The 12,609-nt window shown below is 51.1% G+C and overlaps 1 protein-coding gene across 3 annotated transcripts in view; it reads left to right on the forward strand.

The window, feature by feature from the left end:
- The window catches only part of LOC146809839 (uncharacterized), a 226,834-nt gene that overhangs the window by 197,432 nt on the left and 16,793 nt on the right, over positions 1 to 12,609 (forward strand). The window contains exon 6 of one of the 3 annotated variants that reach the window (XM_085616702.1): positions 6,435 to 6,607. The exons of the other annotated variants lie outside the window; for them this stretch is intronic. Coding sequence (XP_085472828.1) covers positions 6,435 to 6,607 — 173 coding nt within the window. The remainder of the gene's footprint in view (positions 1 to 6,434; positions 6,608 to 12,609) is intronic. 3 annotated transcript variants of the gene reach the window in all.

Here is a 12,609-nt window from a genome sequence, read left to right on the forward strand (position 1 = left end):
GGGTCACGGAAGCACTTCCGGGGGAAACGCCTTATCACCGCTTTTCCCGCCGGCTCTGTGCTTTGAATTCTTCCGAGGCTTCAGCGACGGAGGAGTGTTCCTGGTTGCTGCCGACACGAAGGTATCTGTGGTGTTGGTGTTTCTCGCGCAGGAGCGCTCTCGTACTGGACTCTGGTATCATCGCTGGAGTGCTACAGCTTTTGCATTTGGTCTTTGGGAAAGCAGCGCAGCAGCGCTTTAACTGTGGTTCTTTGGGTGAGCAGCGCAGGAGCGCCTTACTCGCATTTCATTAGGGTGAGCAGCGCAGGAGCGGTTTTACTCGCATTTTATTTGGGTGAGCAGCGCAGGAGCGCTTTACTCGTATTTCATTTTGGGGGGGGGCGCGCAGGAGCGCTTTAATATTGGTTTTTTGGGAAAGCAGCACAGGAGCGCTTACTGGGGTTTCTTTTGGGAAAGCGGTGCAGGAGCGCATTACTTGTTTATTTGGGGAGCCGCGCAGGAGCGCATTACTTGTTTATTTTGGGAAGCCACGCAGGAGCGCTATCCTTTGGTTGCAGTTAAGGCTTCTGCTGAATCACTGTGTTATACCTCTTGCCCTTTGTTCTCAAGACATTGAGCAGGAGAGTCTCTCCTAGGTTCTTGGATTTCATTTGGGACTACACGGATGGCTGAAGACCATGTTATACAGAAGCACTGGTGAGTCCCGGCATAAGAACGGTTGTGTGTGTTTTAGGGATATTCTAGACTAGCCTGGGGGTAGCTTACCAATCCGGTTATTGTTTTGTTTTCCAGCTGCCCCGGGATATCCTGCAAGCTCCATTCCACTCACCACCGCTCTACGTCCTTATTTGGCTCCCATCCTTGCGTCCATCTCATCCCTGTTGGGTTCTCTGTCCAAGGGGAGTCAGGTTGGTACAGGGGCGGGCGCTCTTGTCGTCTCTGCGGAATTGCTTCACAAGCAAAGGTAAGTCTTGTGGGGCACCTGACAGAATTCAAAGCCCACGTTTACTATTCCACCCAGACGACATGGGCGACCCGGAAGTCACCTTGCCGGACATAGCAGTCATGCTGGCTGCCATGCAAGCCGAGAACCTCAGTCTACGCCATGATATAACGTCCATCCAGAGTCACATGGCATCCGGGGTTACCAGTCCTTGGGGCACTACCCCTAGCTCCAGAGTCATACAAGAAGGATTGTTGAGACCGCCTACTTTCACCTTTGGGGGGGCCCCCGCAGCTACAAATCAGAGCTCCGCTATTCAAGTCATAACACCCCATCCTGTTCAACTGGCACCACCTGAACGCTTCTACGGCGATAGTACTAAGTATGGGATATTCATCCATCAATGTCACCTACATTTCATGGCCAGAAACACGGCTTTTCCCGATGATGCCTCCAAGGTCGCCTACATATTATCATACATGGGAGGTGACGCCGCTCAGTGGTCCATTTCCTTTGTGGAAAACGACGATCCCATGCTCCACCACTTGCCGACATTTAAAGAAGCCATGCGGCGGATGTTCGCTCGCCACACCTTTGTGCAGGCCGCTGATAACGAGTTGCTTAACTTAAAACAAGGCAGCCAAGATCTCCTGCATTACATCACCCGTTTCAGCCGGCTAGTTATCGAGGCCAATTGGCCGGAGGACAAGAAGGTGTCAGTCTTCTATCGAGGATTACGTGATGACCTGAAGGATCTCATCGCACAGTTACCCAACCCGCCTGAGGAACTAGGTCCTTTCATCGACTTGGTGGTGAAGATGAACTTCCGTCTACAGGAAAGAAAGACTGAGAAAGGGAAGAGCAGTGAAAACCGTTTCTTATCCTTTGGAGACAAGAGCGTTGAAAAAACAAAGGACGAATCCTCTCCCCAGGGCGAGGTTTCGGAACCCATGCAGATCGGGGGCATAAGAGGGCCGTTGACCGCTCACGAGCGAGAAAAGAGGAGGAAGCAGAACCAATGTCTGTATTGTGGGAAAAGCGGACACTACGTCAGGGAGTGTCCAGTGAAACCCTCTAAACCAAGGGGTAGACGGCCGTTTGCGTTGCCCATCACAAAAGGCGATCAGATGGGAAACGAGACAACCCAGTAGACAAGGGGATCCGTCCTCTGGGTTCTTCGTATCACACCTCAGCGATCCCCGCAGTATTCGATGGCAGTCATCATGTAGGCATCGAAGTATCCTTACAGAATCAGGCGGGCAGAACCTGGTTGGTAACCGCCATGCTGGATTCCGGTGCGACAGGCAGCTTCATTGACACCAGTTATTCAAGTGCCTTGGGCATACAAACCGTGGCAAAAGAACAACCCGAAGCAGTCAAGGCTGTTGATGGAACAGACTTGACTTCTGGCCCAATCAGACATCAAACCGAAAAGATGTCTATGCTTCTTGCCAACCACCATGCTGAGTCTATCAGTTTTGATGTCATCGACGCTCCGCAATTCAAGGTTATATTGGGGTTGCCGTGGTTGGTGAAGCACAATCCCCGAATCGATTGGGCGGCCAGAATAATCCACCTGGATTCAGAATACTGCTGTGAAACCTGTTATACGAGGGACAATCGTCTGGGGGCTGGCTCAGTACAATCGAGATCACTACTAGTTGATGGCATGGGGTTGGTTTCCCACACAACCATACCAGAGGAATATCAGGATCTGGCGGAGGTGTTCGATAAAAAGGGAGCCAATACACTACCACCACACCGGTCGTTTGACTGCCGCATAGATTTGATCCCTGGCTCCACGTTGCCATGCAGCAGAATTTATTCTCTCACAGAAAAGGAGAACATCCACCTTCGATCCTATTTGGACGAGTATCTGGACAACGGGTTTATTCGCCATTCCAGGTCTCCGGTTTCCTCTCCTCTTTTCTTCGTGTCGAAGAAGGAAGGCGATCTGAGGACCTGCATAGACTTTCGGGCGATGAACGCCATCACAGTGAAAAACCGGTACCCTCTACCGTTGATCTCCAATCTACTGGATCAAGTACAAGACGCCTCAGTGTACAGCAAACTCGACCTGCGGGGTGCTTACCATCTAGTCAGAGTCCGGAAGGGGGACGAATGGAAGACCGCCTTCCGGACGAAGTTCGGTCTGTTCGAATACCAGGTTATGCCTTTCGGACTCTTTAACGCCCCCGCAGCTTTCCAGTACTTCATCGACGAGGTGTTGAGGGACTTTATAGATGTCTTCTGTATTGTCTATATAGACGATATTCTGATATATTCTCGAAACATCGCAGAACACGTGCAGCACGTGCGTTCTGTCCTCCAACAGCTAGGAAGACATCGTTTATACGTCAAACTGGAGAAGAGTGTCTTTCATGTCACCTCTGTGGAGTTCCTGGGGCACGTTATTACTCCGGGAGGCATCCACATGGACAACAAAAAGGTAGAAGCCATCTTGTCTTGGCCTTCTCCGGAATCCGTAAAAGGGGTTCAGCGGTTCCTAGGCTTTGCCAACTACTACCGCAGGTTCATCACAGGCTTCTCCGCACTGGTGGCTCCCATAACACGCTTGTTACGAAAAGGTGTACCATTCGGGTGGGATCAGAACGCTGAGAGGGCCTTCCAAGAACTAAAAAGACGTTTCACCATAGCCCCCGTGCTGGTGCATCCTGATACTGAGCAGCCCTTCATAGTGGAAGCAGACGCCTCGAAGGACGCTATAGGGGGCGTGTTATCCCAACGAAGCACCGACACAGGACAACTACATCCGGTGGCCTTTTATTCCAAAAAACTACAACCAGCGGAACGCAACTACACCGTGTCTGACCGGGAGCTGCTAGCCATCAAAACGGCGTTCAAGGAATGGCGCCATTTCTTGAAGGACGCCAAACACACAGTGACCATCTACACTGACCATCGGAACCTCCAGTTCCTGCGTTCAGCCCGTGCCCTCACAGCCCGACAGTTGCGATGGACCTTATTCTTTAATGAATATAACTTCGTGATCACGTTCCGACCTGGAAAGGACAACGCCAAAGCAGATGCCCTTTCACGGCTGGACGACCATGACGAGACTGCCGAAAAGCCCGAGCCGGTTCCCATAATATCCGAAAAACATTTCCAGGGCGTTATTACATCTACAGACTTCCTGACTCAAGTGAAACTGGACGTGAAGCGGTCTGATCCAGTAGTCCTGGCTGAAGATAACAACGAGGTGACTTGTGTGGACGGATTGCTGTTTAAAGGAGAACGGTTGTGCTTACCTGGGGTACCCAGTCAACAAAGAGCAGTCCGTATGTGCCATGATCATGTCCTCTCCGGTCATCCTGGCTATCACAAGACACTCGAACTAGTACAAAGACAGTTTTGGTGGCCAACACTGGTGTCCGACACAAGAACGCATGTGACGAACTGTACCATCTGTCTGTTAGGCAAGAACAGCTCTGAGCCGTCTGTTGGTCTGCTGCGTCCCATTCCGGTGCCGCCGTTTCCCTGGCACACCGTCTCCATGGATTTCGTGGTTGATCTTCCCATCACCAAGACCGGACACACCACGGTTCTCACCATAGTCGACCACCTCTCCAAGATGGCGCACTTCGTACCCTTGTTGAAAGTGCCCACGGCTAAGGACCTGGCCTTAGTTTTCGTGCACGAGGTGGTTCGCCTCCATGGCATTCCATCGGTGGTCATAACGGACAGAGGTTCGCAATTCGTATCCCGTTTCTGGAAAGAAGTATGCAGGCTCCTCGAGATGGAAGAACGTTTATCCTCAGCGTACCATCCCCAGACCGATGGTCAGGCCGAGAGAACAAACCACACAATGGAACAGTATCTCCGATGTCTGCTGCTGATGGTGGAGAAGGAATGGTCTGAGGTACTATGGTTGGCAGAATACGCGTACAACAACAGCAAGCATTCGTCCATTGGCATGTCCCCCTTCTTTTGTCTCCACGGCCGTCACCTTCGCACCTCTGCTTGGGAAGTCCCCCGGGACAGCCAGTTGCCAGTTGCCTACGGTACGTGCCTATCATGAGACTCTACATAGACTCTGGCAGCAGGCGCGTTTTGAATTGGCCAAAGCGAAGGATGCCTACAAGGCGCATGCGGACGCTCACAGACAGAAGGAGCCTGAATACAGTGTGGGCAACAGAGTGTGGCTTTCTATTCGGCACCTCAATGTGCATGGTCCCAAGAAACTATTGCCCCGTTTTGTGGGTCCTTTTGCCATCGAGAAGGTGGTTAACCCTGTGGCCATGAGGCTCTCGCTCCCATCGCACATGCGGATCCACCCTGTATTCCATGTTTCCCTTCTGCGGGCGGTCCGCTCTGACAACCCGATTCCCTCTCCTCCTTCACCTGTGATGGTGGCGGGCCATGTTGAATATGAGGTCAGGGCCATTTTGGGGTCTCGCCGTGTGCGAGGTAAGCTTCTCTATCTAGTGGACTTGTCCCATGTGCGCCATGCTCCCGTTCTGGTCCAAGCTTTTCATCTCAGTCACCCCCTGAGCCCTCGCCCTGCTTGCCCCTTCTGAGGTCCTGGGGGGTTCGGTGGGGGGCTTCTTTTGGGAGGGGGTTCTGTCGGGTTCTCGGCGTTTGCCGTTTCCCGACATCCCGCGAAGCACGCACAACACTGCCGGGATTCTCACTTCCGGGTGGAAGCTGAGCCCCGGTCTAGTTCTTTCCTGCCACAGGCGGGTCACGGAAGCACTTCCGGGGGAAACGCCTTATCACCGCGTTTCCCGCCGGCTCTGTGCTTTGAATTCTTCCGAGGCTTCAGCGACGGAGGAGTGTTCCTGGTTGCTGCCGACACGAAGGTATCTGTGGTGTTGGTGTTTCTCGCGCAGGAGCGCTCTCGTACTTGACTCTGGTATCATCGCTGGAATGCTACAGCTTTTGCATTTGGTCTTTGGGAAAGCAGCGCAGCAGCGCTTTAACTGTGGTTCTTTGGGTGAGCAGCGCAGGAGCGCCTTACTCACATTTCATTAGGGTGAGCAGCGCAGGAGCGCTTTTACTCGCATTTTATTTGGGTGAGCAGCGCAGGAGCGCTTTACTCGTATTTCATTTTGGGGGGGCCGCTCAGGAGCGCTTTAATATTGTTTTTTTGGGAAAGCAGCACAGGAGCGCTTACTGTGGTTTCTTTTGGGAAAGCGGCGCAGGAGCGCATTACTTGTTTATTTTGGGGAGCCGCGCAGGAGTGCATTACTTGTTTATTTTGGGAAGCCACGCAGGAGCGCTATCCTTTGGTTGCAGTTAGGGCTTCTGCTGAATCACTGTGTTATACCTCTTGCCCTTTGTTCTCAAGACATTGAGCAGGAGAGTCTCTCCTAGATTCTTGGATTTCATTTGGAACTACACGGATGGCTGAAGACCATGTTATACAGAAGCACTGGTGAGTCCCGGCATAAGAACGGTTGTGTGTGTTTTAGGGATATTCTAGACTAGCCTGGGGGTAGCTTACCAATCCAGTTATTGTTTTGTTTTCCAGCTGCCCCGGGATATCCTGCAAGCTCCATTCCACTCACCATCGCTCTACGTCCTTATTTGGCTCCCATCCTTGCGTCCATCTCATCCCTGTTGGGTTCTCTGTCCAAGGGGGGGTCAGGTTGGTACAGGGGCGGGCGCTCTTGTCGTCTCTGCGGAATTGCTTCACAAGCAAAGGTAAGTCTTGTGGGGCACCTGACAGAGAACCAACTGTTTGCTAACATAGAAGATTTTGGCTTAACATTTATGTACGATACGTTGAGCTGTTACATTTCCATGAGCACCTGACTGTCCGTGGCTGTGCTCCGGTGTCTGTCTAACTCAGATTCCTGTGTGCAACTGTTTATTGCTCAAGACTATCAAAAACTACAGCTAAATAAATAAAAGGAAATTAAAAACGACAGTATCCTAATCATATAAAGAAAAGTAGAAGGAAGACTTGGGGGAGGTGGGGGGGGGGGCAGCGACTGGTTACAGGTTCCATCATGAGCAAGAGAAACAAAAATTGTTTACTCTTTTGGGCTCTGCTGTTAGGTGCCTAGAGGGTTAGCTTTAAGCGAAGTGGAGGCCCTGTCAATGTTATCATCCCTTAACGTTTGCCTATGTGTATGTGCAGGGGTAAGATAGGGAGCATTTTTGTTATCTTTACCCTACGCAGATTATGTAGTATCTGGTGTCTCTGCTGTGCTTTCCGCGTCTTCAGACTGACCAGCAGTTAGGTGAAGCGCCTCTAGCATACACCTCCATTCGTCCAAATCTCGCTCTGCATTTTCATCTTTGCATACCATTTTCAGACGACATTCTTCAGCCACTGCCCAATCCTGCATATCTGCCCTCCATTTATCGATAGCAGGGGGTGCATTATGAATCCAGTGAATTGCAATTTGACGCTTTGTCATGATCAGGCCCAAAAGTAATAATTTATGTCTTATGCTTGCCCTTTTCTTTGGGATTGGAAGCACTCTCAGCAGACAGTGCTTAATGTAAGCCTCCACAGACACCGCCGCAGCCGCTCTGATCCGATTCTTTATCAAGTTTGAGGACATCCAGTTATACTCTGCTCTGTCCTCTAGCCCATACTTGTGAGATTAAAAGACTATTTAGAGATTCGAATGTGGCCTTCGGTATTCTGCAGAATGAGTTTTGGAGTGCGTAGAGGCATCTCGGCAGCATCACCATCCTTACCATGGCCACCCTGCCAATGGCAGACAGAGGGAGCCTATTCCAAAATCTTATTGATTCTTTGAGGCTGTCAACAACTTTTCATACATTTAATGCATACTGTGCTTCTGGCCAATGAGCCACTTGTATGCCTAGATAACGGAAATTACTACTCTCCCAGTTAAATCCGATCTTCTGAAGGCCTGATTCTAGCTCCTTCGATAAAGCTGCTGGTGTAAAGACAACCATGTTCTGGCAGTTCATGTATAGGCCCAACGCCGACCCAAAGAAAGTCAATTTGTCTCGGAGCTGGGGGATCGCTTTTTCTGGCTGATGGATATATAGTAACGCATCATCCGCATATAACGAAATTACATGAGTGCGGCCATCTATGGGGCTACCCTATGTCGTAGCTTAATTAGCAATGGCTCCATTGCCAAGGCAAATAGGAGCTGCGAAAGTGGACATTCCTGTCGTGTGCCCTTCTCCATGGGAATGCCTCCGATATTAGCCTGCCATTTCGTACCCGGGCATTTGGTTGGTGATAAAGTAAGCAGATCCAGGACACATATTCTTTGCCCAACCCCATCCTCCGTACAAATTCCCATAAGTATTCCCAGCGTAGGGTATGGAACGCCTTCTCGATGTCTAAGGCGAATGCCGCCGCTCGCATCTCACTGTCTGCTGCTGATTGTAATACATGACAGCGGCACCGTATTTTCATATGTGTTCCTCTCCTTGGCATGAACCCACACTGATCTTCGTGGACCAGCAAGGTCACCACCTTACCGATGCGCACTGCCAAAACTTTATCAAGGAGCTTAGTGTTGACATTTAACATAGCTAGGGGTCTGTATGAGCCTGGCTGGCTGGCATCCATACCTGGTTTTGGGACCAATTAACTTCGTTCAGGGTTTCCAGCAGGCGAGAGAGCAGTAGGTCGACGAAAGTCTGATAAAATTCCACCGGTATCCCCTCTGGACCTGGGGACTTACAGTGAGCCATACTTTGTGCTGCTTCCTGCAGGTCCTCTAACAGAATTTCCGCATCTAGACCTGCTGCTTGTTCCTCAGGCAGGGCAGGGATACACCTGAGAAAAATCCCCCACCAGTGGGGCGGCCTGTTCCCGAGTGTACCCGATAAACCTCTCCTAGATGTGTGCACATCGTGGCATTTATTTCAGCTAGTGTGCTAGCAGTAGTGCCCCCCGGGTGTTTAAGTGACAGTATAATAGGAGGGGCCGCTCATGCTTGAGTAGCCATGCCAGCAATCTCCCAGACTTGTCTCCCTCCCTATTGAGCAACTGATTGTACTTATGTCTAGCAAAACTGTCCAGTCTATCCCACACCTGTCTAACCCGGCGTGGCGCCTTTAGGAGAGAGTTGTCTCGCATTTCCGATCTTCGCTCCCCATGTTGCACCAGGACTAACTCACTTTCTGCTTCAGTCAATTCCCTCTCTAATTTCCACTTCATCCCTCCTATTCGAGAGACATTCTCCCCGGGTTACAACTTAGAATGCGTCCCACTCCTTTCTGCTATTCACAGTCTTCTAGTTTGTGCCAAAGAAACCCGCAACTGCCACTTGAAGCTCTTCTGGAAATGTTGCGTCTCAGGGTGTCTCTGGGTATAGGCGCCAAAGTGGGACCCGCGGCCGCGTAGGCCTGGGTCCCCAGTCCAGGAGAACTGAAGCATGGTCTGATATGAAACGCCCCAGTAGCCGCACCTGTATTGCGGCCTCCTCTGAGAGTAAAAAACGGTCCAGTCTGTTAGCGACCTCATGTGCCGCTGCGTAGCAAGTATATCCCCGTATATGAGGATGAGATTCACGCCAGATGTCAACACAGCGCAGGCAACTCTACCCCCAGCAAAGCAGTGGTCATATTTGGTTTAGTATGCAGCCTCGGAGGGTGCTTGTCAAGGCAACCATTCAGCACTCATTTAAATTCCCTGACCTATAGTAATGGTATCCCCATGTATGTACCATCCAGCACCCCATGCACTATCACATATCTCCCTTCAATGTATGCTGTTTAGTCATGTACTTGAAATGGAACCTACGGAGCTACCCAAGTTGTTACCCTCCTTGCACATGTAGAGTAAGAACATCAAAATAATTGCCCCCTCCACTTCCTATGTAGCTTCTGCATCTCAGAATCTATCAGGTGGGTCTCCTACAGCATTGCTACCTGTATACCCTGTTTTCGCAGGTACGTCTGGATTCTGTACCGTTTCATGAATGAGTTGAGCCCTCTCACATTCCATGTTACAAATCTAAACTGTATCATTCTTTCGTAGATTATAACCAACTGCATCCCACCCACCCTCTATTTCCGTCCCAGTCTCAGCCACGACTCACTGAAGCCTAAAACAAAAAGATAAACAAGGAAAACAAAGCTATAACTTTTAATATGTTCCGCTTCTCGGGAAACACTGCATAACATAATACGTGTATTCCCATGTCTTTTTCAACTCCCCCTGTACCCACCCACCCTCCCATTCCCCAAAGTAGAACAAAACCATCATTATATGTCCAACAGTTCCTACAAAAAGAATCATATATGACATACATATCAACTGTCGACAGTTGCACAATCTGCCACTCTCTCAACTGTACCAATACCTACTACGTAGCCAAGCATCCAATGTATACTCTAAACCAGTTCAGTTTGGTGCACACCATTGCCCTTCCCCCGTTCCGGTTCTCACACACTCCCAATCATACAATCACTCACTCATCCGCCACACTCGTTTCACGTGCTATAAAGGTATCAGTTGTAAGGGTTAAACACAGACCCTGAAGCAAAAAAAAGAAGGAGGGGTGAGAAAGTTAATAAGAATAGACTGGAACGAGAGAAGTGTAAAAAAGAGAGTGGGCGAAAGAGAGCGGAAATGGAGAGGGGGGGTTGTCTGCCCCTTTCTTTCAGTTGTCCATCACAATCCCTACTTAGTTCAAAACACATTCATGGGCCTTCCATCTGGACTCCTGCTAATCGTGTTGCAGGCTCTCATGCCAGTTATCACACCCTCCATCCGATTCTGCTGCAGACTTCTCCCTCAAACAGATCTGATCTCAGTTTAGAGAGAGCATCAGGGGTCATCTTGTTCGGGGGTGTCCTCTATTATGTCCCCGGTACTGGCCTCAGAGCTTGACGCTGTGACTACTTCCACCAACGCTATGGCTGCCTCATGCTGAGCCTTTTTAGCCTTCGGGTCAAGTCTGAGGGATTGTCTATCTTTAGTACCCGACTCTGTGTGTGTCAGTTGTAGAGATCCATCTTGACGCACTACCACCCGCTTTGGCAGAGCGCAAGGCTTTTTGAGATCATCCGCTACGGTTGCTGCTTTTTCCGGATCTCTTAGGACCAGCAGTTGTCGGGGATCAAGCCTCTTTGCCGCATATTCCTCTCCTCTCCCTGCACCTCCAGCTAGTCCCACACATCTTCTGGCATTGTGAAGAAGTGAGCCCTGTCGCCGTGTATAACTTTTAGCTTAGCTGGGTATAGGAGCATGTATTGCAGGTCCATCGTCCTGAGTTTTTATTTTACGCCTCGTTACGATGCTCTCTGTTGTTGCACCAGGCGTGTGTAGTCTGGAAAGATTCGGATCACTTGATTGTCAAAAGTGGGGTCTCCCTCTCGACACGCTGCTTTCAGGATGCTATCTCAGTCTCTGTAATTGAGAACCTTTGCAATAAGTGACAAAACTGGGCTCCCGAAGGGGGGGCAGCGCAAGGGCTCTGTGTGCCCTTTCGATCACAAAGATTTTGCAAAGTTCCACCCTAGGTAATGCCTCCTTTACCCCTTTCTTGCAGAAGCATTCCGGGTTCTTACCCTCTACTCGCTCCGGGAACTCGACAAGACGGAGGTTGCTCCTTCTGGAGCACCCTCTGCGTCCTCTGTGCAGCTCTCCAATGTAGCCGTCTTAGCAGTTAGTTCGGTTAGAGTCGTCTTCAATTTGGAGACCTCACTCTGTTCTGCAACATTCTTTTCCGTGACTAAGGAACGTTCTGCAACGGCGCGGAGGTCAACCTGTAGCAGCCAGACATCCAATCATACAGCGTCAGTCTTGGCTTGCACTGCTGTGCTGGAGGCTTCTATTGCTGCAAGTTTTTGAGCTCCTGTGGGGACCTGTTGCACACTGTTGTCTCCCGTTGGCGGCTCTCGTGCAGTGTCCGCTTTCGATGTTCCCCCTTGTGCCGTATATTGATCCATTTCTGTTTGCTGTGCTCCTCTCTGCAGTCTGTCCTTCCCCATTTCGGCACGTTTGGAGCAACTGCACCTTGGTCGGGGGGATGCAAGTTCTGGTTGGGCCTTACTGGTGACGCCTCACAGACGTGTTGTCTCACTGCCAGGGTTCAACAACACCTCCAGTACTTGTGTGTGCATGTGTGTCTTCCCAATGGGCAGGGGAGATGTGGGTTCCGGGCAGGGGAGATGTGGTTTCCAGTCAGGCCCTGCCGGCTAGTGACTGACAAGCGTGTTTTCTCGCTGTGACAGCTCTGGCGCTTTTGTGTGCATATACGTCTGTCCACTGGGCAGGGTCGTCACCTCTCATGGTAAGGTCCCGCCGTCCTTGCCCAAACCTCCAATGGCCTGCCCGGACGTACTTTGGCCGGGTCCCAGACCGGCACCCAGCACTGTTCCAGGTTATGATGAGCGTGCCCCACCACCTGGTCCCCGTACGGGCCTCTACCCCACCGGGGCCCTCTGCTTTTTTGCTGCTCCCCCGCACTGTGGGACCTCTGTGGGGTGGGGGGGCTCTCAGTCTGTGGGGATCAGATCCGGCTGGCTTGTGCCGTCCAGACAGGTGTTCCTCCCCTGCAGGCCTTGCCACTTACCAGCCTCACCAACTCGCAGGCGAGCGCACCGCCACTCAATCTCCTGGTGCACCTCACCGATCCAGCCCCTTCGTACCACGCTCACCCCTCAGGGCTCTCCGTCTCACCTGCCTCTTGCAGAGGCACACAGAGCCATCTCCTCACTTATCGAAGGGGGGAGATCCAGAGAGGGGGGAGGAG

Source organism: Triturus cristatus, chromosome 7 (assembly GCF_964204655.1).
Source record: "Triturus cristatus chromosome 7, aTriCri1.1, whole genome shotgun sequence".
Taxonomy (NCBI): Eukaryota; Metazoa; Chordata; class Amphibia; order Caudata; family Salamandridae; genus Triturus; species Triturus cristatus.